At 39.3% G+C, this 23,957-nt stretch overlaps 1 protein-coding gene across 1 annotated transcript in view; it reads left to right on the top strand.

Moving 5' to 3' along the window:
• Positions 1 to 4,372: 4,372 nt before the first annotated feature.
• mlycd (malonyl-CoA decarboxylase) overlaps positions 4,373 to 23,957 on the top strand; it is a 172,544-nt gene continuing 152,959 nt past the window's right edge. The window contains exon 1 of the mRNA XM_039763498.1: positions 4,373 to 5,096. Coding sequence (XP_039619432.1) covers positions 4,542 to 5,096 — 555 coding nt within the window. The 5' untranslated portion in view covers positions 4,373 to 4,541. The remainder of the gene's footprint in view (positions 5,097 to 23,957) is intronic.

The raw sequence follows: 23,957 nt of genomic DNA, 5'->3' as shown, positions 1-23,957 counted from the left end.
TTACTTAGGCATTTGAAAATAGCACATGAGTATTACCCTGGTTAAAAGTTGTGACTTGTGCTTAAGAAGGATGCTCTTGGATATTTTACTGATATGCTAGACTTAAAAAAACTCTCAATGTTGTCCATGTAAGTGATAAAAGAGAATGTGTTTGTGCTGAAATTACACATGTGTTTAACTCTTCTAATGAGTAAAAACTCAAAGAAAGAGTACAAAACAAGTACTATACCTTTGTTATGGCTTTTGTTTCACAATTACCTGTATATAATGTAGTGTATGTTGAAATTTTTGATAAAAACAATTTGTTTTGTTAAGTACATTGTAAAATGTATTTTGTCTAATTATGTAGCTGAAACACATACATGACCTTTGTCAATGATTATGTTCACATTAATATTTTGTCAAATAAAATTCATATAGTGTCAATTTGTCTCTAGTGTGGTAAGATGCCTTAATCGGATTAAAAAATGTTCTTGGTCACATATACCCTTTAGGCCTCCTAGAATAAGTCAGTTTAATAAATTGGTCATTATTTATTCAGAAGTACAAAAAAACTGTCATCCCTATCAACTTTTCCTAGCTATTTAAGACAACTATTACAAGTTTTTTCTACATCAGATGGTGAAACCTTTAGCACTAAAAAGTATTAATACCACACTAAGTAGTGTAATTTCCTAACAGTATGACTTTACAATGAAAGACTGTTATTTCTAGGTAGTGTTCAATAAGTTGCACTTTAGTGGTGTGGAAAATGCAACTATTTATAAAGTGTTAATGTAACACTTTTTATTGGAAATGGACTCTGGAAAAGTGTAACATTTTACACCTACATTGCTGATTTAACACTAATTGATTTGCTGTGTAAACACCAACAGACAAAATCACAGCTCTGGTGACTTCCCTCCTGGGCGTTCTACAATATTACATAAGTTTGTACTAAACAGTATAATAAGATAACTAAATAATTTCATCCTTTGATTCCACAGATTGCTGAATGGCAGCAAAGAAGCAAGAACTATTTTACAATTGAACTACTGATTACCACCATTTATCAGCTAATCAGTGAACACTCAAATTAATTATTAGAATACAAAAACAAAAAAATATTCACCAAGACTGTATAACCAAACTAAGCAGATTGACAAAACCAACATGGACAGAATATTGAGTTAAGCCATCCCCACGCTAGGTGCAAGAAACAGGCAGAGCACACTCAGTCAACCTGAAATGAAAGCCTGAACAGGAGTGTCTTGCAGCAAGATCAGGATTTTTTTGAACTTCATAGACACAGCCCTTCTACATAAGATGAACTCAGCACTAAACATAAGCTCACTACCAGCTGAAGGTTAGTTTACATGTTGTATGTATCACAGTTTACAGTGTGAATGTGTCAAAAATAAAGTTGAATGACTGTCTTAGGAAACTGATAGCCATTAAGCAAAACATAAATTGGGTTGATTTATTTAGATTATTTTGGATTCAGGCTGTTTAGGCTCAGTTAGTGCATGGTGGAAGTCAACAGCACACATTTGGCCACAGTGAGCAACAGTGAGATGGGGTATAAGAAGGCAACATTTTGTCCCTTGGCACTCAGGCCAAACAGTATTCAGCACCCAGAAGCACTTCTGTATGGAAGATTATTCATTCCAAAATTAAATGTAATACAATGTGCTAACTATATTGCGATGCAATGCTTGGGCGGGTGGCTTATTTCATTTCAGCACAGCTTTATTGTGTCATAATTAAAAACATATCAACCAAATGGTTGATTGCTTTTCTTTATGGCACACAATTTTTGTGTCAGTATAAAATACAATGCAATGCACCAAATTCTTGTCTATAGATCACATATCATAACTAAAAGCAATACAAATGTATTGCATTTTGCTTATCATCTTCTCTGAGTGTCTTTCAATTGAAGACCACCCATTAATCATGCCAAAACTAAATGTAATCAAATAACCAATCTACATCAAATTGTAGGGTAAGCAGCATCAACAGTTGGGGTAAGAGGTGTTCCAATAGTAAGTGTGTTCATCTAGCGCTAAAGATGGGGAATGGGGATGATAAATCAGGGGATTCATTGTCTCATTGAACAGCTGGAAGCTATTGATGTAAATGAGAATTTAATTCTCATTTATGCCAACTGGTTGCTGAATAGGGGTGTAATAGAAGCAGAAATAGGAGAAGAATTTCCAACTGGTAGCGTAACATCCTTAGAAAACATTCAAGGCACCTAATCTCCAGTACTCCAGCATACAGTTCTTGGACATTATAAACCAGGGCGTCCTTATATCAATATTTGCCCTAAATATGGCTTGCAGATGTGTTGCAGACTGCTAAACATCTTAACTCATTTGTCAGGACCATCAGTAGAATAATGGAGCAATATGATATCCATCCATCCATTATCCAGCCTGCTATATCCTAACTACAGGGTCATGGGGGTCTGCTGGAGCCAATCCCAGCCAACACAGGGTGGAAGGCAGGAAACAAACCCTGGGCAGGGCGCCAGCCCACCGCAGACAATATGATATGAGGGAAGCAAATCACATCATTTAGATAGCTTGGCAATGAGACCTGAAAAAATACTTTGTATTGTTTTGGTTACTCACTCCATATTGACGAAACGTAAGCTTTCCACCAGAACACAAAAATGTTTACAAGTAGAACACCTCTTACCCTGATTGTTGACTCAGATTGGTCACTTCATTATATTTAATGTTGGCATGATTAATGCATGATTTTTTATTTTGCTTTAGGTTACTACATGCAGTCTGTGAAAGTGAATTCAAATACAGTATGCTTTTGTACTGCATTTTAAACCTACAAAAAAACTGCATACTCTAGTGAAAAGCAATTGAACACTTGGTTGATTTGTTTTTAATTAAAACCATTCCAAAATTAAATGCATCACATGCCTATTCAAGGCACTGCCATGTAATTAACACATTACATTGTGTTTAATATGGGATTGTGTAATCTTCCATACTTACAGTGAGTCCGACAATAAGGAGGTGATCACAGTTACTGATTCCATGGTGTGGGAATGTTCTTCTTCTTCTTTCGACTGCTCCCTTTAGGGGTTGCCGCAGATCTTCTTCTTCCATATCTTTCTGTCCTCTGCATCTTGTTCTGTTACACTCATCACCTGTATGTCCTCTCTCACCACATCCATAAACCTTCTCTTAGGCCTTCCTCTTTTCCTCTTCCCTGGCAGCTCTATCCTTAGCATCCTTCTCCCAATATACTCAGCATCTCTCTTCTGCACATGTCCAAACCAATGCAATCTCACCTCTCTGACTTTGTCTCTCAACTGTCCAACTTGAGCTGACCCTCTGATGTACTAATTTCTAATCCTATCAATCCTCATCACACACAGTGCAAATTTTAGCATCTTTTACTCTGCTACCTCCAGCTCTGTCCCCTGCTTTCTGGTCAGTGCCACTGACTCCAACCAATATAACATAGCTGGTCACCCTGCCTGCACTCTTTTTCACGATACCCATTACTTTGTACTGTCGATCCCACGTATTTAAACTCATCCACCTTCGCCAACTCTACTCCTTGCATCCTCACCATTCCACTGACCTCCCTCTCATTTAAACACATGTATTCTGTCTTGTTCTTATTGACCTTCATTCCTCTCCTCTCCAGAGCATATTTCTACCTCTCCAGGGTCTCCTCAACCTGCTCCCTACTATTGCTACAGATCACAATGTCATTAGGAAACATCATATTCCATGGGGACTCCTGTCTAATCCTGTCTGTCAACCTATCACCATTGCAAATAAGAAAGGGCTCAGAGCCAATCCCTGATGTAATCCCATCTCCATGTTAATTCCAAAATATGTACATCCAGCTCTTAGAATAAAAAGACTCCCAGGCAGTTTAACGGGTTTATGGTTTTTTCATGCAAATTGTCCCAGTTTCCATACAAGTGCTTTACGTTTAAGTATTATTGATACAGCTGTAACGGTAAGTTTTGGCAGTCTTAAGGCATTTTTGATTTATTAGTTTGAAAAGTATTTTTAAGTATACACCTTTGATGAAATATTGCTTTTTTGATTTGAATTTATGAACGATAAAAGAAACGTTTAAAAGTATTCAAATTGTAATTTTTTAGAAACATTATTTAACTATGTTGAACTGTGTACCATTTCAGTCAACAGACTTTCAATGAATCTCTGTAAATTTGCGAAAGGGTAGGCCTACTTATAGGTGACAAGACGTTAACTCAGCTTTTCATTTAAACAAATTGTGTTCTTATGTATATGAATGATGCACGCTCGTTCGTTATTCTTTTGAAATTGTAAGGAGATAAAGACAAACTCTTTGAGTATTTCCTCTGTGATATGCTACAGAGGAAAAAAATCACTTTTTAAACGTGTCTGCACTTTTTTTTAAGTTGTCTTTTGACAAAATTGCAAACTTAAACGCATAAGACAGTATTTCCAGTCACGGCCACTTGGCTCCGGAAGGATTAAGCAATCACAACCGGGTCATCCCGAGTATTTCGTGTAGACGGCTGACACAGTACAATGTTACTCCTTCAACATGTCAGTCTGTTATCTTGCCTTGCAGGACGATACCAGCTCAGACGTTTATTAGGGAAGTGGCACCGCAGCACGCTCGTCTTCCGGACATCGGCCTGTGCTACCCACCTGCGTCACGGCTCTTTCGCTGCTTCGGCAATGGAAGAAGTTTTAAGAAGGACGGTCGTGCCTTTACCTGCCTATGAAATCCAAGGCAAATCCCCTCCTGTACCCGAGTCAAACAGTATGGAGTTTATCAACTTTTACAGAAGCCTGGAAACATCGCAAAAGGTGGCGTTTCTAGAGAAGCTCTCCCAGGAGTTCGGAGTGGATCACCAGACAGTGGCAGAGCTAGCATTAAAGTTGGTGGACTCCCAGAAGAGAGACGCGGCGACCGTGCTGCAGGCGGAGGACAGGCTGAGGTACTACCTCACACCCCGCTACCTAGCGCTGTTTGGGCACATCAGCAGGGTGGAAGGAGGAATGAAGTTTTTGCTGGACATGAGAGGGGATGTCATTGAGGCCTTGGCCGCTAAAGCCACAGACAGTCCGCACATCCGGGTAATCTTTATTTGAATATTGTGATACCCTTCAGTTTATGTACTCTCGTTTCCACGGCAATGTGAGTAGCCTCCTCTTTAATGTAGGCGCTAGTAAAACAACCCCCACACTGGTACAAAATGTAAACCTAGTTAATTCTTAATGTTGCAGCAACACATGTAATTGTTAAGATGTATTTAAAAAAGGTTATTTTATTATTTACCTTTTATTATTTTAACAAGTTTCAATGTATACAGTATATAATAATAATACATTTTATGTATATAGAGCCTCTACCATGTTCAAGGCCCTTCACAGAGCCTCATAAAGAAATAATAGGTATATGTAACACTGGTTACAGATGTTTCCTAAATAGAACATTAAAATATGTACAGGATATAGAAAGGCATTAAATAGAATAAAAGACAATAAACCAGAATGAAATACTATATTCAGTACTAAAAGAAAGCCTAGCAAATAGCATCATTTGTGATATAACACACACACAATTTATACAGAGTATCTGGACAGAAAGGAAGACTGAAAGAGGGGGCAGAATGTCAGGTTAAGTTAAAAGCTTTTCTGAACAGATGAGTTTTAAGTTGTGTTTTTTATTTTTTTAAAGAATGAATGCAGTCAGCTGATCTAATTAATTTAGGGAGGTCATTTCAAAGTCTGGGTACTATACAGCTAAATGCCCTGTCACCCATAGAGTGCAAGTACAAAAAGATTGCCATAATTGGAGGACCTTAATGGACGAACAGGGACATAGTGATGGAGAAGGTCACTGATGTAGTCTGATGCAATGCCATTTAAAGCTTTATAGGTTAATAATAGAATTTTATATTTAAATCTCTAAGACTTAGGGAGCCAGTGGAGGTGAAGCAGGATGGGTGTTACGTGTTTGCTGTTGCTGGTCTGTGTTATGACTCTTGCAGCAGAGTTTTGAATCAACTGGACCTGTGATATAAGATTAGAAGTGGCACCTACCAGTAGAGAGTAACAATGATCGATGCAGGATATGATAAAAGCATTGACAAGTTTTTCAGCAATTGGAATGGAGAGGAATAAGCGAACACAGGATATGTTATGGAAGTGAAAGTAGAAAAGTTTCTTAATGTGGTTTATGTTGGCAGAAGAAGAAATAAAAAATGACACCAAGACTCCTTGCATTAGAGGAAGGTCTGATGAGATCAGTGTCAAGAATGACTGTGAGGGAGTTCCTTTTCATAAGTTGAACTTTAGTGCCAATTTGCAGGAGTTCAGTTTTGTTGCAATTTAATTTTAAAAAGTTATGGTCCACCCAGGTTTTAATTTCACTGAGGCAAATTGCGTCCTGAGAAAGCCCTTACGAAGTTTCACTTTTAACATTAAGAAACAGAGTTGAGTATCATCTGCATAAAAATGATAACCCAGTCCATAGCTACAAATGATCTGGCCAAGGGGAAGCATATAGATACAGAAGAGCACTGCCGGGGACAGAGCCCTGGGGAACCCCCTGTGTGACTGGTGGTGAGCTGGACCTGCTGTTGCCAAGACTAACAAACTCTTGCCTGTAAGTAAGGTAGGACTTAAACCACTGTAGGGCAGTGCCAAAGATAACCAGCATGTTCTCCATTCTGGAAAGTAGAATGTCATGTCTGACAGTGTCAAATGCTGCACTAAGATCAAATAAAGTTAATGAAAGCAGGATTTAAGAAGAGTGGTGAGGATGGGATTCAGTACACTGGTAGTGGGCCTCATCTTACAAAGCAGGTCATTAACAAATGAAGATGTGACTGGTGAAAATTTAGAAAAAGAGCTGGATGGAGTGGGAAGACAAGGAAAGATATAAATGGATGATACATTTTATGTTAGTTAAATTATTCAGATCCTTAATTTTATTGTAGAAAAAGTGGAGGAATTTTTCACAGACTTTGGTAGAGGAAGTAATTTGGCTAGAAGCAGGTTGAAGTAGTTTATTAACTACAGATAACAAAACCTTTGGGTTATCAAGCGTTGTAGTGTTCATACTTGCGCGCGTACTTTACGTAAATCTGGAGGAATCCACCAGGTGGCAGTGCGAGATATTATCACTGTGAGAATATATTCGGCTTCTCTGTGTTGTGAATTACCTAGAACACTCATTAAATTCTGTTAATTGATTAAATCCATCAATCCAGGGATGTGTCCATTCCAGCAAGCATTGGGCACAAGTAAGAAACAATCCCTGGACGAGACCTCAGCTCATCGCAAGGTGAATACAAGCACTCACATACACTAGCGTCATTTTAGCGGCACCAAATCCCCAAATCTGCATATCTTTGGAAGGAAACCGGAGCACAGTGTGGAATACAAGCAGGAAGTACCAGCAACATAACTCCCTGCGAGACAGCAGTGCTATCGCTCCACCACCGTGACACCCCCATGTGTGTATTTATTCCCCCCATGTGTGTAATTATTAACAGTATTCATTATTTAAACAAAATTATATGTAAAATGTAACATACACACTTTAATGCATTTCATCATGAAAGTGGTATCAAGTACAAATCTAAAGATTCTAAATATCATATATTTAATTTGTTCTGTGTGGTGATCCATTGCTGTTTACCGCTGCTGACAGGTCCAAGAAGCTCGTAGCGATTAAAAACTGGGATGATGTTTACGATGGTCTGCATTAATGATAAAGTAAATTACAAAATTTCCACTTTAATCACAAAATACACGTTTTCACCGTGTCCTTTATTTTTTTCTCAGTGGCTGAAATACAGCACTATACATTATGTTGCTGTTGTTAAGTTGCAAAAAAAAAAGACGGCACAAAAGATGGTATGTGAGACTTTTAAAATGTATCGTGTCATTATGATCGGGAATATGTGACGCTTGAATATAAAAGCACCACAAATGCATCTGTATGTTGGCATTTTGCTTCACCACATGAAAGCATTCATCCCGTAGGATCTGCATAGGGGCTGTCTGTCACATATAGATAGTAAACAGAGACACTGACATCACGTTCCGACTTTTGGCACACTGCGCCCCCCGACTTTTTTTGATGGTACTGCAACTCGCGCACGTGTCGCGCTAATTTCTGAGGACCTGCTCAGAGGACGCGTGAAATGAACGCTGGGAACACGTGGCAGCCATGATGCGGGCGCGTACGCATTCTGAGCGTGAAGTATAAACCGGCCCTAAGAGCCAGACACTCTAAAGACAATGGCCGGTCAATTGGGATTCTTTTAATGTTTAGTTCAGTTCTAACAATTACTGCGAGTCCTCCTCCTTGTCTTGAGCTGCTAAGCTCTGCAAAGTAAATGAATGCGGATGGTGTCGCCTCCTTCAGAGATGTAAAATCGTTTGGTTTTTACCAGGTTTCTGTTAGGCAAAGTATGTCAAGGATGGAGTCCATAATGAATTCTTATAGCACAGCACTTTGTCATTAAGTGATCTTGAGTTAAACAATGCAGTATTAGCTGCCGAGGATTCATTGTGGACATATCCATAATCAGAGTTTATTTTAACTAATTGCAAATTTGCCATACTCTTTCCAAAGCTATAAATAGGATGGCGTATTCCAGAACAAATGCTACAGTTGAACTTTTCATTTGCAGCCCAGCGGTGTAAATATTTATTTTGGGCTTTGCACAATACCAGTGTCAAGAACATTCCAGTCAGACCATTTGCTCTGGACAAACTGTTTAATATGAAGGAGTTTATCACAAGAGTGTTTTAGGTTACTAAAGAGGATTCCTTATATATATCTATGTTACTAAATGAAGGTTGCATATATGCACGGATGCCAGAAGCAAGCCGTGCCGAAAGAGCACGTGCACAGCACTTTAGCTGCACAAATGCCAGATGCCAGAAGCAAGCCGCCGAAAGCGCACACGCACAGCGTCTCGGCGCCCCAGAGTCAAACCCAGTGGCTTCCCAGAGTCAGTATGTGGTGCCCAAACAACACAGCACGACACAACCTGTAGGGATTTACCTTTCTGAGCCTGTATTTGGACATGGACAACTTTATGTTGTCTTTTCAAGAGTCCGGCGTTCGTATGACGTTGAAGTGAAGGGTTTAACTACTCCATAACAGGCACAGCTGATTCAAGAACAGGAAACCATCTTTACCAAAAATGTTGTTTATAAGGAAACTTTTGATTAACTATGTTGAATTTCCCATTTTATGAAATTTTTGTTTCCAATTTACTTCTTTTAAACCTTTGCACGCCGATATTTTTTTTTTTTTTTACTTATGAGCGCAGCAACTCAAAGACATTTTGGACTTAAATTATATAACAATTAAATTTCAATTTTAGTTTTAATTTATTGGTTAATTTTAGTACAAATATATTTATTTAATTAAATAAAAACTTTCCCAGGACGCTCCCATCCTCCATGATTTGTCATCCCTCCAAAGATCGGATGGAACAGAAAGTGATTGCCACTCTTGGATTTCCGATTCTTTACAGAATCTGGGGTTTACTGGTAATTTGATACTATCCGTATATATGGTGTTCGCGTCAATACCTCGTATGTATGGTGTTCGCGTCAATATCTCGTATGTATGGTGTTCGCGTCAATATCTCGTATGTACGGTGTTCGCGTCAATACCTTGACTCCGTACAAGTTAGAACCATGCAATTTGGCATCCGTCCTTCTGACATCTATTGGCAGACTGAGTAATGACAGCTGGGTATTAACAACGGTCATTGTTTAAATTTTAGCCAATCTCAGATCTAAAATGAGTGACGATCGCAACGCAGCCAGAAGAGCAGCGGCCGTAGAAAGGATGCGTAAGAAACAAAGTCACATGACTGACGAGGAACATAGACTTGCTAATGTGACCAGACGTACACAACGTGCTCAACAAACGGATGAGCACCATGTGGCTACAAATGCTACTAACGCTGAAAGAAATCGTGCCAGCCGTGCACAAGCGACTGAAGAAGCTCGAGCAGCTGCAAATGCAGCACGGCTTGAAAGAAATCAAGCAGCCCGTGCCTTGGGGCATGAAAATGCTCAGTGGCACGGCATTGCCATGTGCAATCACACAGATATTATTGAGGACGAATTGTGGTTGACGTTAATCAACCATGCACCAGTCGGGGACTGGCAGGACATGATCTGCCACGCCAACATAATTATTACTCCGACTCTGAGTCCTAAAATACGGTTTGTTTTGAAAAGTTGTTTGCCGGAAAAATCAAATGAGGTGCATCGAAGAGCTAAGTTCATGTCTCGCAGCCCCGTTAAAACAGGAAGCTCTTCATTACATCGGCCGAACTGGTCTATTTTAAGCACAAATCGGTGCCATGATAACAAAATAATTTCAAGGACTTAAATAAACAAATAATTTTTTGCAGAGAAAGTATTGATTTCACAAATGTAGAATTTGTTGCCCGATTCAATCGGGCCCCCAGTCGCTAGTACTTATCTGATAGTAGCAAAGAAGGAAGCACAGCAGAGAAAGTGAGACAGACGGGGTGGGGTGGTGCAGATGAGCGACAGTAGCAAGCAGCAGAAGAAGCATAGAGGGAAATATTACAAAATGCACATGAAGATACCAGAATTTAGAGGTTCCAATGTACAGCCACATATGATGCTGGGCATTACAGGCATGATCGCCACAGAGCCACAAGTCAGGCATCATTGATAAATCATAAAGTATGCATAGAAGTAACTGAGAGCAATCCAGTATATCCATTATAATCAAAAAGACAGACCATCCCCAGCTCCTAGATTGTCACGGTGCAAATGTTCATAAGACGTGTCCCGTGAACCACAGAAAGTTTCAGTTGTCCCCAAGGCTGTGAACCCAGTCTAGGTAAAGTCCATAAAGTCTCTAAAAATAAATCCAAATCAGTGCTGTTCAAGTCAGATGCATTCATGAACTGTATATACAATAAAAAAGCGAAAGAAGAGCAAATTTATCTAAAATTTTAATGAAAGTGTTGTTAACAGGGAGGAACGGTAGCAACATGCATGCGCCAGCGTCCCCTCCCTGAGAGTATATCTATCACATTTATTTAAATACTTATATGTATACAGCTGAACTCTCCATTTATTTATCAAACCATTCCTAATCCTGTATTGGATTGTGGAGGCATTATCTTATGCTGGCAGCATCAAAAACAAAAGAGGAACCAGCCCTAGATGAGTCACTAGCATGTAACTAGCAACTTTCGTGAACACCCCCACACTCATTCCATGAAACTGAAATTAACACTAGAGATAATTGTATGGATACATTAGACCCATGTGTGTATAGAATAGTACTGGAGGTGCTCTGTTTGTGTTGACATAGTGACATTTGAACAAATAGCCTGGTTGGATGCCTTGAATAATCACAAAAAGGAGCTCTATGGTACTCTGTGTTGAAGCTAGAAGATGTCCTGGCCCACTTGAACCACGAGCTGCCTGAGGGACACTACACTGCGCGAGCAGCGAAATCGCCCCCCTCCAGCCTTAATGCAGCCACTGCTTACAGCATCCGCAGGCCGAAGATGACAGAGTGGCAGTTACTGAGAAGCATTTATCGCAGCTTTGGCCCCGTTCGTAAGTCGTAGGTCAGATGTCCGTAACATGGGGACTACCTGTAGTGCAGAAAACATAAATATATAAAACAACTTGACAATGCAGAATTGCAGTCATGCTGATTAATATATCCTGGAAAAATGATATAGTAAAAATAATTTTGAGATCAGGAAGAGGCAGATATAAATCAGAGACTGTGCTTAACCAGAGTAAATACAGTAGGAAAGAAACTCTTTATGTGTCTAGTAGTAATTGCTTTTAGTGACCATTAACATTTCTGTAATGGTAATAGCTAAAAGACATGGGTTTCTGGGTGAGTGCAGTGTTTAATTATTATATTTTCAGCACATTTTATGATTAGGAATGTATACACATCCTCAATGAAGTCCAGTTTCGGGCCCGCAATCCTTGATGCTGATTGAATGACAAGCTGAAGTTTATGCTTTCAGTGAGCAGATGTACTACCAAACCTGACAGTTACCGAGAAGGTGCGGGTGCTTTTAATGAAAGCTCAGTAAAATTGAATTGCTATTAATTGGGACAGGTTAAACATTTGAAGCTGGCAGAGCAAAAACGTATAGCATCTGCTATCAAAAAAGCTCAGCAGTGTGTTTTCATCACTGTTCAGAGTGTGAGTGATGGTGGTGCAAACAAATGTAAGTGATTCTATTCTATTGACAGTGCCATAATTTATAACTTGGGTAGTAGGAGGTGAGGAGTGTCTCCTAAAATCCATAACCATTTCCACTGTTTTTAGAGTTTTAAAGTGTGGAGGATGCACCAACTAGCCAGCGATCCATCTCCCTTCAAAATGGCAACTCATCTACACCTGTAATCAGGCTTGTCAGGGTTGTGTAATTGGCAAACCTTATCAGTTTAATAGATGAGTCACTGCTGGTGCAGTGATTGATGTGGATAGAGCAAAGGAGAGAAGACGGAACCCAGTCCTAATGGGACTCTCTGCTCAGGATCAGGGTCCCTGACTATTTTCCCAGCTTCATTGTATGTCATTGATTCCTTAGAAAGTCCAAGAAGTTCTTACTGAGAAGTTGCCATGGAAGAGCTCTGAGATGATGGTGTTAAATGCAGGACTTAAATCCAAAAATAAGATACATGTTAAGTATACACGTAGAATTATTGTGTCATAGTTTGTTACTGTACTCCAGAAACACAAATCTAAATAACTTTGTGTCAGTTTACTTTGTTTATTAGTAAAACACATGAAAGTGAAGGGGCCACCATTTCCCTGGATTGTTTTAGCTGTGAAATTATATGATAGTTTCTTTATTGTAATGAAATCACTTCACCTATATTAAACTATGCTGAATATTATTTAGCTATATTAAACTATGCTGAATATTATTTAGCATTTTACCAATAGCTTCGAAATTGGAGTTGAGTAATTGGTTGCTTTTTTTGGATTTGTAAAATTCTTGCACGACTCAAGACCACAACTCCAGCTGTGACATCTGTCAGCTATTTAGTGGCTAACAAGCTAATAAAATCACTGAGGTGCAAGCTGTAAATGTAATCCAGTTTAAAGCTAAATGAGGAATGTTAACACCCTCAGCAAGGTGGGCTGCAGCAGCTCTGTAAGGGAGGCCGCATAATTTCACTTAGTGCTATGGAGCGACTTTGAGTGCCAGAGTGTCTCCAGGGTGTATGGGTATTATATGCATATTAGAGCTGTGTGCAGGACTGTTTGTTTTTGTATCACATACATTCACACAGATACTCAGACTGCTACTATGTGCTGCATAGTTTTCAAATGAACTCGATCCATATCCCTCAAAAACGAAATAATACAAATAACAAGAAACCTGTTAAGAAGATTTTTATTTGAATGAAAACAAATATTTGTCAGTTGTGTCAACAAAGTACTGAGCAAGCTACTCCAATGTTTTCCAAGCTACAAAATCTAAAGGACGAATGTCTTCATGCAGATATTCAGTGCAATCTGCTGATCTTACTTCTCTTTGAAACAGTCTGGTTTCACTGGGGATCACTACAGTATACATCACTGAAATAGTTAAGCTCCTTTCAGTGTAAATTTTAAACCAGTGAAAACTTGGTTGCAATGTCCAATTTTGCTGTTGTTTTTTACTGTTATATTGGAATTTTTTTTTATTTATTTTTGCTTTTCTGCCTACACTATTTTCTTAATATGCTTTGAATACCTGGCATTCAGAAGTTACATTTTAAAAATGACAGCATTAGAATTGGATTTTAATACACAAAGAAGACAGTTTTTTAATAGTAATTGTCCATCCATCCATCCATTATCCAACCCGCTATATCCTAACTACAGGGTCACGGGGGTCTACTGGAGCCAATCCCAGGTTTCGATTATATTCAAAGCAATTACTTTTTTTTTACTGGAATTTTACTGCATTTAAGCAATTTATCATGCAGCATTTCTTAAAGCTAACTACTAATTATTGTATTAGTGAAAGATTGCAAGGTCCTGCACCAACAACCTTTACACTAAGTCACCGGGCTCTATTCAATAAGGGCGTGCACAAAAAGGCGAGCTTCAAAAGGGCGACCTCAATTGGGCGCGGTGAAAAAAGGTGCAAGTAAATAAAGGCGAGCTTCAAAAGGGCGACCTCAATTGAGCGCGGCGAATAAAGACGTTCGTAGATAATTCAGTTCAAATGACTCTGGAATATGTGAAAAGCAACAATAATAATACATTTTCTGTAGTAATTTTGTTGCATTTGCCTTTATTCCTGCACCCAATTGATGTCGCCTTTTTGAAGCTCGCCTTTTTGTGCACACCCTTATTGAAGGATACCAAGTCACCGTCTCCTGGTCTCAATGCATACCTGTAATGCATGTCTACATTCCCTATTATATTCATTTACAATATGCTGTATATGATGAGGGTGAACGTTAAAAATCATTTTACTAGAATTGAATAAACACCAATTAATTATTACCCATTAGTAATATATTCTTTAAAAATATGGTTAAGGCTTGCATGTACTGAAACTGGAGTCAGAGTTTTGCTTTTTAAGTTTTCTGAAATTGAAGTTAGAAGGTTTTTCAATGACAGTACCACACATTTGCCTAGCATTACCCATTTTCATTGCATCAGTGCATTCTCTAGTCAATGTGTATGTCATATCAGTATATACCTTTACATTTTTTTTCAGAAACCATTTGAACAGGGCTTCAGACTGAGACTAAAATAGTCGCAAATGTGACCAAAAATAGGCTTTGGCGATTATAATTTATACTTGGTTTGCCAGTGGCAAATAAAATCATCCATCCAGTTTCCAACCCGCTGAATCCAAACACAGGGTCACGAGGGTCTGCTGGAGCCAATCCCAGCCAACACTGGGCACAAGGCAGGAACCAATCCCGGGCAGGGTGCCAACCCACTGCAGCAAATGAAATCATTGAAACTTTAAACTAATTACATTGTAACAGATGCAAAAGGCCATTTTTTTTTTTTTAAATGTTGAGCTTATGTGCCACTGACGTATGTGTTGGTATGGGCTCCCCCTTGGATATCCATGTACCACATAAAGACTGGTTTATACATTTCAGGTGTCCGTGCTGGGTGCAAGGGACGTGCAAACAAAAATGAAGTCAGACTTGGAGATGTGTGCAAAAACATTTCTAAGTACACAGTGCAGCCGACTGGACAGCAGTATATTCCAAATGGTGAATTTCAGTGAAAAAGAGACTGGTTACGCTTGTTGCCAGAATAATGAACAAAGTGCTGAATATAACACAACCAGTCATCAAAAAATAAGGAATGCAAAACATTTGAAATTCATCTACCCATTATGTAGATCACTTTTAAGAAGATATCTTTGCCCTGTGGAATTCAATTGTCCATTCTGATTTGGCACAGGCATACTATGGTGTGATTGTCACAAATCTCCTGGTGTTCACTCATGTTTGCATGCCGTTTCTCTTTGGATTAAATGTATGGTTGGTGGAAAATGCCACCTTGTCCGTCAGTAAACACGCATGTGCAGTGATGAAGTTTGCATTTTAAGGTTGCAGGTGTTTTACATGTTGTTGTCATTTTATTGTGCTATTTTGTAATTGATGGCAGACAGTAAATTTTGTTAAACTGGTATCAATAAATGCCACTGTGTGAGTTACTACTTCAGTTGTTTTGGCGTGCGCACTGTATGTTGTTACCAATAAATTCTCCAATGGGAGCTTGTCAACAAAGAAACATGGAAAATAAGATTTAGTAAAAAAATCATAGTAATAATTTATAATTAATAATTCATTACTTGACACCCAAGAACTCAGTAAAAAGATGTTTTAAAGATAAATCGATAAAATGTACTATTCCACTTTCACTCCATATGTGCTGCCTTGCTCTTAAACATTTACTTTGGTTGTTTTTTTCTGGAGGCGGGGAGAGAGAAAACAATTGTCAAATTTCACCTGTGTCATGAGTGGTTAAAACCATGTGAAAGAGTTTAAGTTTAAATCCCTTGCCTTAAATTGTAGAAGGATCTCATTTTCACATCAGGCATCATTATCTTATAAAACTCATTTTCCTGAATATCAAATGCACAGCTGATCAGTTTACCATGGCAGATTAAAACTGATCAAACTGTGAACACTCTGTAGTTAAAATGCTGCACAGTGTCTTTAATAACCCTATCAGGCAACAACAACAATATTTATTTATATAGCACATTTTCATACAAATGATGTAGCTCAAAGTGCTTTACAGGATGAAGAAAGGAAAAAAAAAGACAAAATATAAGAATAAATTTAGGCAATACTACTTAACATAGAATAAAAGTAAGGTCCGATGTCTAGGAAGGAGAGAAAAAACAAAAATAAAATCTCCAGATGGCTGGAGAAAAAAAAAAAAAACCAAAATCTGCAGAGGTTCCAGACCACGAGACTGCCCAGCCCCCTTTAGGCATTCTACCTAACATAAATGATCTCAATCGGTCCTCATGGTTTTGAGGCTTCACATGGAAGAATTAGACGATGATGGTCATGTAGATCTCTGGCCTTCAATATATCAATGTTGGGACAGCACAGAGCTTTGATCAGGTGGCAGTGGCTCAGATCACCACCAAAAAAAACCAGAAAAATAACAGCAGAGGAAGTAGGGGTTAGTGTGGATTGTGGAGTCATAGTAAAAATGATAATTAAATGCATATACAGAATATCAGGGTTAAACTAAAATGAAGTCATGAGAAAGCCATGTTAATATAATGAGTTTTTAGCAGGTTTTTTTTTTTAATTTTTTTAAAGTGCTTCACCATATTAGCCTGGCAAATTTCTATTGGTAAGCTATTCCAGGCAGTCTACTATTGCACCTTCATATCTACTATGCCCCTGCCTTTGTTGTGGAAATACTCTTATTTTTACATAATGAACACCAGACTGCTAAAATTGATCTACAGTAAATCTATTTCACTTTTTTCTCTATTGTGTCTTTTTGTCCTATCCACTAGAAGGGACACTTATTGCTCCAGCTGCAGCAGAGCCGCCAAAAATGTGTGCTGCCTGTCTGCTGCTTACAAAATAAATACTGGATAGCTAAAATTCTTCAAAATGTATTTTACATGGTTATAGAGAGTCGTCGACTTTATCACTTTTATGTCTACTGTGGCCTTCTGGTTAGGGGGCACTCATTTCCATGGTTGGAGCAAAGCTGTACAAATGCATGTTCTGTGCCTTCTTTGATTTTGCCTCAAACTGCTATTGACAGTTGTGGTCTCACAATTGGTCAGACAGACCATTAAGAAATGGAAAGTTGCAGACGTTTCTCTGTCACACTGGACTAGAATCACCTGCTCAGCATAAAAAAATTGGTGCCCCAGGATAACACACAGATCTCAGACAGACTTAAAAAACACCAAGAAAAGTCAGTGAGTAGTACCAATATAGGCCTTACCTTTCAGAATATCCAGCTCAAAGGTGCAAGTCTCGCCAGCTTTGGCGATAACCTTCAATTTCATGTTAAGAAAACAGTAATGGTTACAGTCAAGGAACTAGAAAGCCAGTATGAAAATATGATGGGTAATATACAGCAAGGAAGCTCACGTGTGTCTGAGATCATTTATTGCTTCTCAGTCTTCTATCTTGATTCATGGCCAGTTGATTTAACCACTTTTGGAGAAAATGAGACTGACAATTTAATTACCTGGTATAAAGAAGACTTGTTGATGAATGCATGTGATGTCAGATTGTACAAACAGAATGAAGATTGCTAAAAATTCTGATTAAAGGCCAATTCTCAGACAATGCTATAAATTCTGATTAAAGGCCAATTCTCTGGCAAGTCAAAACAGTTTGTGGGAAGTCTTACTGTCAAAAGAAATTTAATGCACAGATTGTTGAATAAAATCAAAAGTGCAAAACTCACTCAGTATCTCAACATTGTAGGATTTAGCCACAATCAGCACAGAAAACCCATAAATTGAGCAGTTTCCTAAGCTCTGTGTCAAACACAGGCTCACTTCAATCAACAGAAACATGCATTTATACAGCACATTTTCATAAAAAAAATGGTGTAGCTCAAAGTGCTTTAGAAGATGAAGAAAGTAAAGTTTATAAAAAAACAAAACTAAGATTATGCAATACTAAGTAACAAAGAATAAAGTAAGGTTTGATGGCCAGGAAGACAGAAAAAAAAAAGATGGGGGAAAAAAAAAACAGATAGACTGGAGAAAAAAAAAATCTATAGGGGTTCCTAGGCCATGAGACCATCCAGCCCCCACTGGGTATTCTACCTAATGTAAATGATGTAAATCAGTGCTCGTGGTTTTCAAGCTTCAGTGAAAGAATTTGATGATGATGGCATGTGGATATCTGGGGTACTGCCTTCAGTCCATCAATGTAGGAATTGCAAGGTGCTTTGATCAGGTGGTGGTGGCACAGATCACCAACGCAGAAAAATCAGGAAAAGAACAGCAGAGAAAAGTAGGGATACATATGGATTGCGGAGTCATGAAGATAGTGATAATTTAGTGCATATATAGTTTATCGGGGTACAGTAAAATGTAGTGTAAGACGCTAGGGGTCGCTGCTGCCTCTTTAAACCCAACAGACAGACATGAAGACACAAGGTAGAAGCACAAAGAAGTCAGTCAGTCAGTCATTGTCCAACCCGCTATATCCTAACAATCCCAGCCAGCACAGGACGCAAGGCAGGAACAAATCCCGGGCAAGGCGGCAGCCCACCGCAGGGCACACACACCCACACACCAAGCACACACTAGGGACAATTTAGGATCGTCAATGCACCTAACCTGCATGTCTTTGGACGGTGGGAGGAAACCGAAGCACCCGGAGGAAACCCACGTAGACACAGGGAGAACATGCAAACTCCACGCAGGGAGGACCCGGGAAGCAAACTGAGGTCTCCTTACTGCGAGGCAGCAGCGCTACCAATGTGCCACCGTGCTGTCCGCACAAAGAAGCTCTTTAAATTATTTTCCTCTTCAAGCAGTACTCCCTAAACATACATACACATATATATATATATATATATATATACTAGCAAAATACCCGTGCTTCGCAGCGGAGAAGTTGTGTGTTAAAGAAGTAATGAAAAAGAAAAGGAAACATTTTAATAATAATGTAACATGATTGACATTGGCATTGTCAAGAGTGTTGCTGTCATACATATATGAACCTTGGCCCGGACACAGACAGACGGACATAGTTTCTTCATCCAACACACTCATTTATTATATACACTATGTACAATATTTACGTGTACCCCCAGTGCCTCCAGCACCAATCCCCCAAAGTCCAGGCCTCACAGTCCAAATGCCTTTTTTCTGGCCGCCTTCAGTCCTCCCTCCAGCTCCGTCCTCCTTCCACCCGACTTTCCGCTACTGAATGAAGGGAGGCGGACCCTTATATATGAACCTGAATGGGCTCCAGCTGCTTCCCGGCATTCCTCCGTGGACACGCCCTAGTGTGGCGGTAGTGCCGGCTGCGCACCCGGAAGCCCCCAATACAACCAGGCCTGTCGTCCCCTCGCGGTCTGGAGGAGGTACAAGCCCTCCTCCTGCGTCCTGGCTGGGCTCCCCCCCCAGCCACCTGCGACTATATATATATATATATATATATATATATATATATATATATATACACACACACACACATAAACATATATACTGTATATATATATATATATATATATATATATATATATACATCCACATATATATACATATACTAGCAAAATTCCCACGCTTCGCAGCGGCGAAGTACTGCCTTAAAAGTTTTATTAAGAAGAAAATTAAACCTTTTTAAACTGAGGAAAATATACCAATAATTATTTGTTAAGGATCTCTTTGTATACCACATTTTGAGTTCGGCCCTCCGGTTGTAATATGACCAAGCTGTGTGCTGAGCTTACTCTTAAGCATGCAATGTACAGTTGGCCATGTGAAAAGCAATCTTATCTCAAATCTCACAGCTTGGATTGCTGCTGGAATAATCGGTTTGAGTTTCATGGTTTGTTTTAATTACGACAGTATTTGTAGGTCTTGTGTTGAAGTGACATTCAGCATCTGTCAAGCGTTGTGAGTATACAACCAGTTTCATCGATAACTTAACATCCAGCTTTTGAGTTTAAACATTCATAAACATCAAAGTGTCCACTACTGAAATCGTCACCTGTGAATCTAAGATGTTTAAGAGGCATTGGCGGTTGTCCAAAGGTGTAAAATATTTGGCCATTTCGGTACACTTGAAAGCGATAACCGAAAAATTCAGTGGCAGCCATCAACTCACATGCAGATGCATAGGTGAAGGGCTTAAGCATTTCACTCTTATAGTGCTCCTGTGTAGCATAATTATCTCCTGTACCATCAGTCCACACCTTGAACCTGTCTCAGTCATTCAATACATAAGACACAATGTTCCTCCAGATATCATGAGTGAGCCTGATATGGCCGTGCAATATGTACCAAAGAGAATGGAAAAGGTAGGTGCCATCTCCGGGCATGGAAACCACTCGGTAAGTGACAGTTGTTTGATCGATGGTGATCACATCAATAGACATGTTAATGCGGGTACGGTTGGAATGATAAAGGAAATGCGGGTACGGTTGGAATGATAAAGGAAATGGGTATCTGAACAATGTAAAGTACAGTAATCCTTCCTCGATCGCGGGGGTTGCGTTCCAGACCCCCCCGCGATAGGTGAAAAATCCGCGAAGTAGAAACCATATGTTTGTATGGTTATTTTTATATATTTTAAGCCCTTATAAACTCTCCCACACTGTTAACATTATTAGAGCCCTCTAGACATGAAATAACACCCTTTAGTCAAACGTTTAAACTGTGCTTCATTACAAGACAGAGATGGCAGTTCTTTCTCACAATTAAAAGAATGCAAACATATCTTATCTTCAAAGGAGCACCGTGAAGAGCAGATAATGTCAGAGAGAGCGCTCGCTAAGAAAAGCAAACAATCAAAAAATCAATACCTGCTTTTAAGTATACAGAAGCACTACGATAAAGTGGCATTTTGTAGAGGAGCGTCCTATCTTCTAGGCAAACAGCCACTGTGTAAACAGCCCCCTCTGCTCACACCCCCTCCGTCAGGCAGAGAGAGTGAGAGAGACAGAGAGAAGCAAACAAAACAAGCGCCATGCGGAAAGCATATCTTATAGCATTGAGGAGTTTTAATTAATATGTAATACATGCTCTGATTGGGTAGCTTCTAAGCCATCCGCCAATAGCGTCCCTTGTATGAAATCAACTGGGCAAACAAACTGAGGAAGCATGTACCATAAATTAAAAGACCCATTGTCCGCAGAAAGCGTCGAACCAGCAAAAAATCCGTGATATATATTTAGATGTGCTTACATTTAAAATCCGCGATAGAGTGAAGCCGCGAAAGTCGAAGCGCGATATAGCGAGGGATTACTGTAAGTCTAAAATACCTACACAATAACTATAATCGTAATAAATTAACAATAAAACAGCGGAGAAGCCGTGGATTAAATAAAAAGGCTGTAGTTATCAGCAGGGAGACGTGAATCCCGTGGCAAAGCAAGGAAGGGAATGTAGAGACTGGAGCGATGGACATCCTTATATTAGGAAGACAGTCAACAACGTGGGAGGCGTTGGGATGGGGGACCCAACGTCACCTCACATGGTGACCGAGCTGCAGGCTATGAACGTATATATGTACGTAAGTAGGATTCAGTTAGTGTTGGGAACCCGCGTACCAAATTTCTTGAAGATGGGCCCATAAGTAACAAAGACTGTTGAAAAGTTCAATATGGCGGCCGACAGTGGCATCATACCACTGAAATAAGTACGTACATTGGTTTCGGTTAGCGCAGGGAAGCCGCCTACCAAATTTCGTGACCGTTATGACCGTTACATGTTGAATTTCAAAATGAAACCAGCTTAACTTTTGTAAGTGAGCTGTAAGGAATGAGCCTGCCAAATTTCAGCCTTCTACCTACACGGGTAGTTGGAGAATTAGTGATCAGTCAGTCAGTGAGGGCTTTGCCTTTTATTAGTATAGATATATATGTGCACAAAACCACGCTTTTATAAAGGCTTCCGTCGGGTAGTCTTTTGAAATGAAATTTTCCTCCAATCAGTCGTAGCAACACGCTTTCTTCCGACTGTTACATTTTTGTAGCTCTGATGTGTGCATCAATGTAATCGGTGTACCAGGAAATCATGCATTGACAGAAGTTCCCCTTTGCTTGGAATGCAAAGTGTGATTAAATGCGTTATTGTTTAACGCATTATGGAGCACATGCATCGAAGCTTCTCAGCTGTGCTTGTGCTAAGAAAAGGAAACATTTTTAAAATAACGTAGCACGATTGTCAATGTAACCTTTTGTAAGTAGTGCCTGGAGGATTCAGAGTGTGGAGAAACTCTAGAGACAGCGTGTGTATAAACTTGTGGATTGTATGTGTCACTTTCGCTTCGCTTCTTATTGTTTCGCTGCCTTCTCAATTGTATAATGCATGTTTTCTTCAGCGCTTTTTGGAGCTCTTCCTTGTTTTCTACGTACTGCGTTGACAGTCAGTTCACGTGATTACGTGGGAGGCGTGATGATGTCACACGAAACTCTGCCCCCCCCCACTGCCATCGAGCTCAACTCCATTACAGTATATGGAGAAAAATAGCTTCCAGTTATGACCATTACGCGTAGGTATAGAAATGACATTTTCTATGTGAACGTTCAAATTTCTGCCTCTGGTAATGCGCCTTACCGGCATTACCAGCAATCAAAGAAAATTAGTTTTTTGTCCTCTGCAGTGTTAAGAGAGAAAGGCTTTGGTTTGGGATAAAAGGAAAAAAGGTGTAAAGAAAGGAAAGTTGCCTTTTCTTTTATATAGTATAGAGATGTGTTAAGCTGGCGATATGATGCCTTTTTGGGGACAGTCGCGTGGGTCTTGTGTAGACTGGTGAGTCGTCCCTGCCATTAATCGGCTGTGATGGCACTGTCAGTCCTCCACTCGTGTGCGTGTCTTCATAATCCGAGCTGGCGACCTTATAATCGTATACGTGCAAAGAAAATCGCGAATCGCCTTAATATTAGTTTGCCGCAATGTAGAAAAGGGGTCCCGTGTTTGCACTTGTCTGGGCTAAAGCTCAGGGGGAGGATGAAAAAAATCAAAAGTGCTCACTTTGACTTAACGCAGAAGTGCGTCTCAAAGGTTGGCACAGCTATGCACGCGCGCTGGCTGCTCGACTTTTGCTGGGCAGGAGACCCCAGTTTTTGCAGACACGTTCACTTGATCAAAAGTCTCAGCGCTCTTTGGAGGTCATTCATACATATATATATATACTAGCAAAATACCAGCTTGGCGGAAGTAGTGTGTTAAAGAAGCAATGAAAAGAAAAGGAAACATTTTGAAAATAGCGTAACATGATTGTCAATGTAATTGTTTTGTCACTGTTGTGAGTGATGAGTGTTGTTGTCATATATATATATATATATATATATATATATATATATATATATATATATATATATATTACACACACACACATAAACATATATATATATACATACATATATATATCTACATATATACACACACACATAAATACATACACACATACATATATACATACACACACATATATACACACAAATACATATATATATATACATACATACACACACACATATATAAACATATATATACATATACATACATATCTACATATATACACACAGCTATTTCGTATCAGTGCAATACGCTGTTTGTTAAAACAGTTGACTCCGCTCTTACGTGCAATAAAAATCAAATCATTCAGTTGTCTTTGCTCATATGTCATTTTAGAGCTGGGCGCCTGGCATCTTTTTGGCCACAAGTTCGTTTCTGTTTGGTGTGAGGTTCTGTGTTGTGGAGATTCTCAGGATGGATTGCAGGT

This window comes from Polypterus senegalus, chromosome 9 (assembly GCF_016835505.1).
Source record: "Polypterus senegalus isolate Bchr_013 chromosome 9, ASM1683550v1, whole genome shotgun sequence".
NCBI lineage: Eukaryota > Metazoa > Chordata > Cladistia > Polypteriformes > Polypteridae > Polypterus > Polypterus senegalus.
The sequence above is the reverse complement of the archived record's forward strand: the minus strand, read 5'-3'. Positions and strand labels throughout refer to the sequence as shown.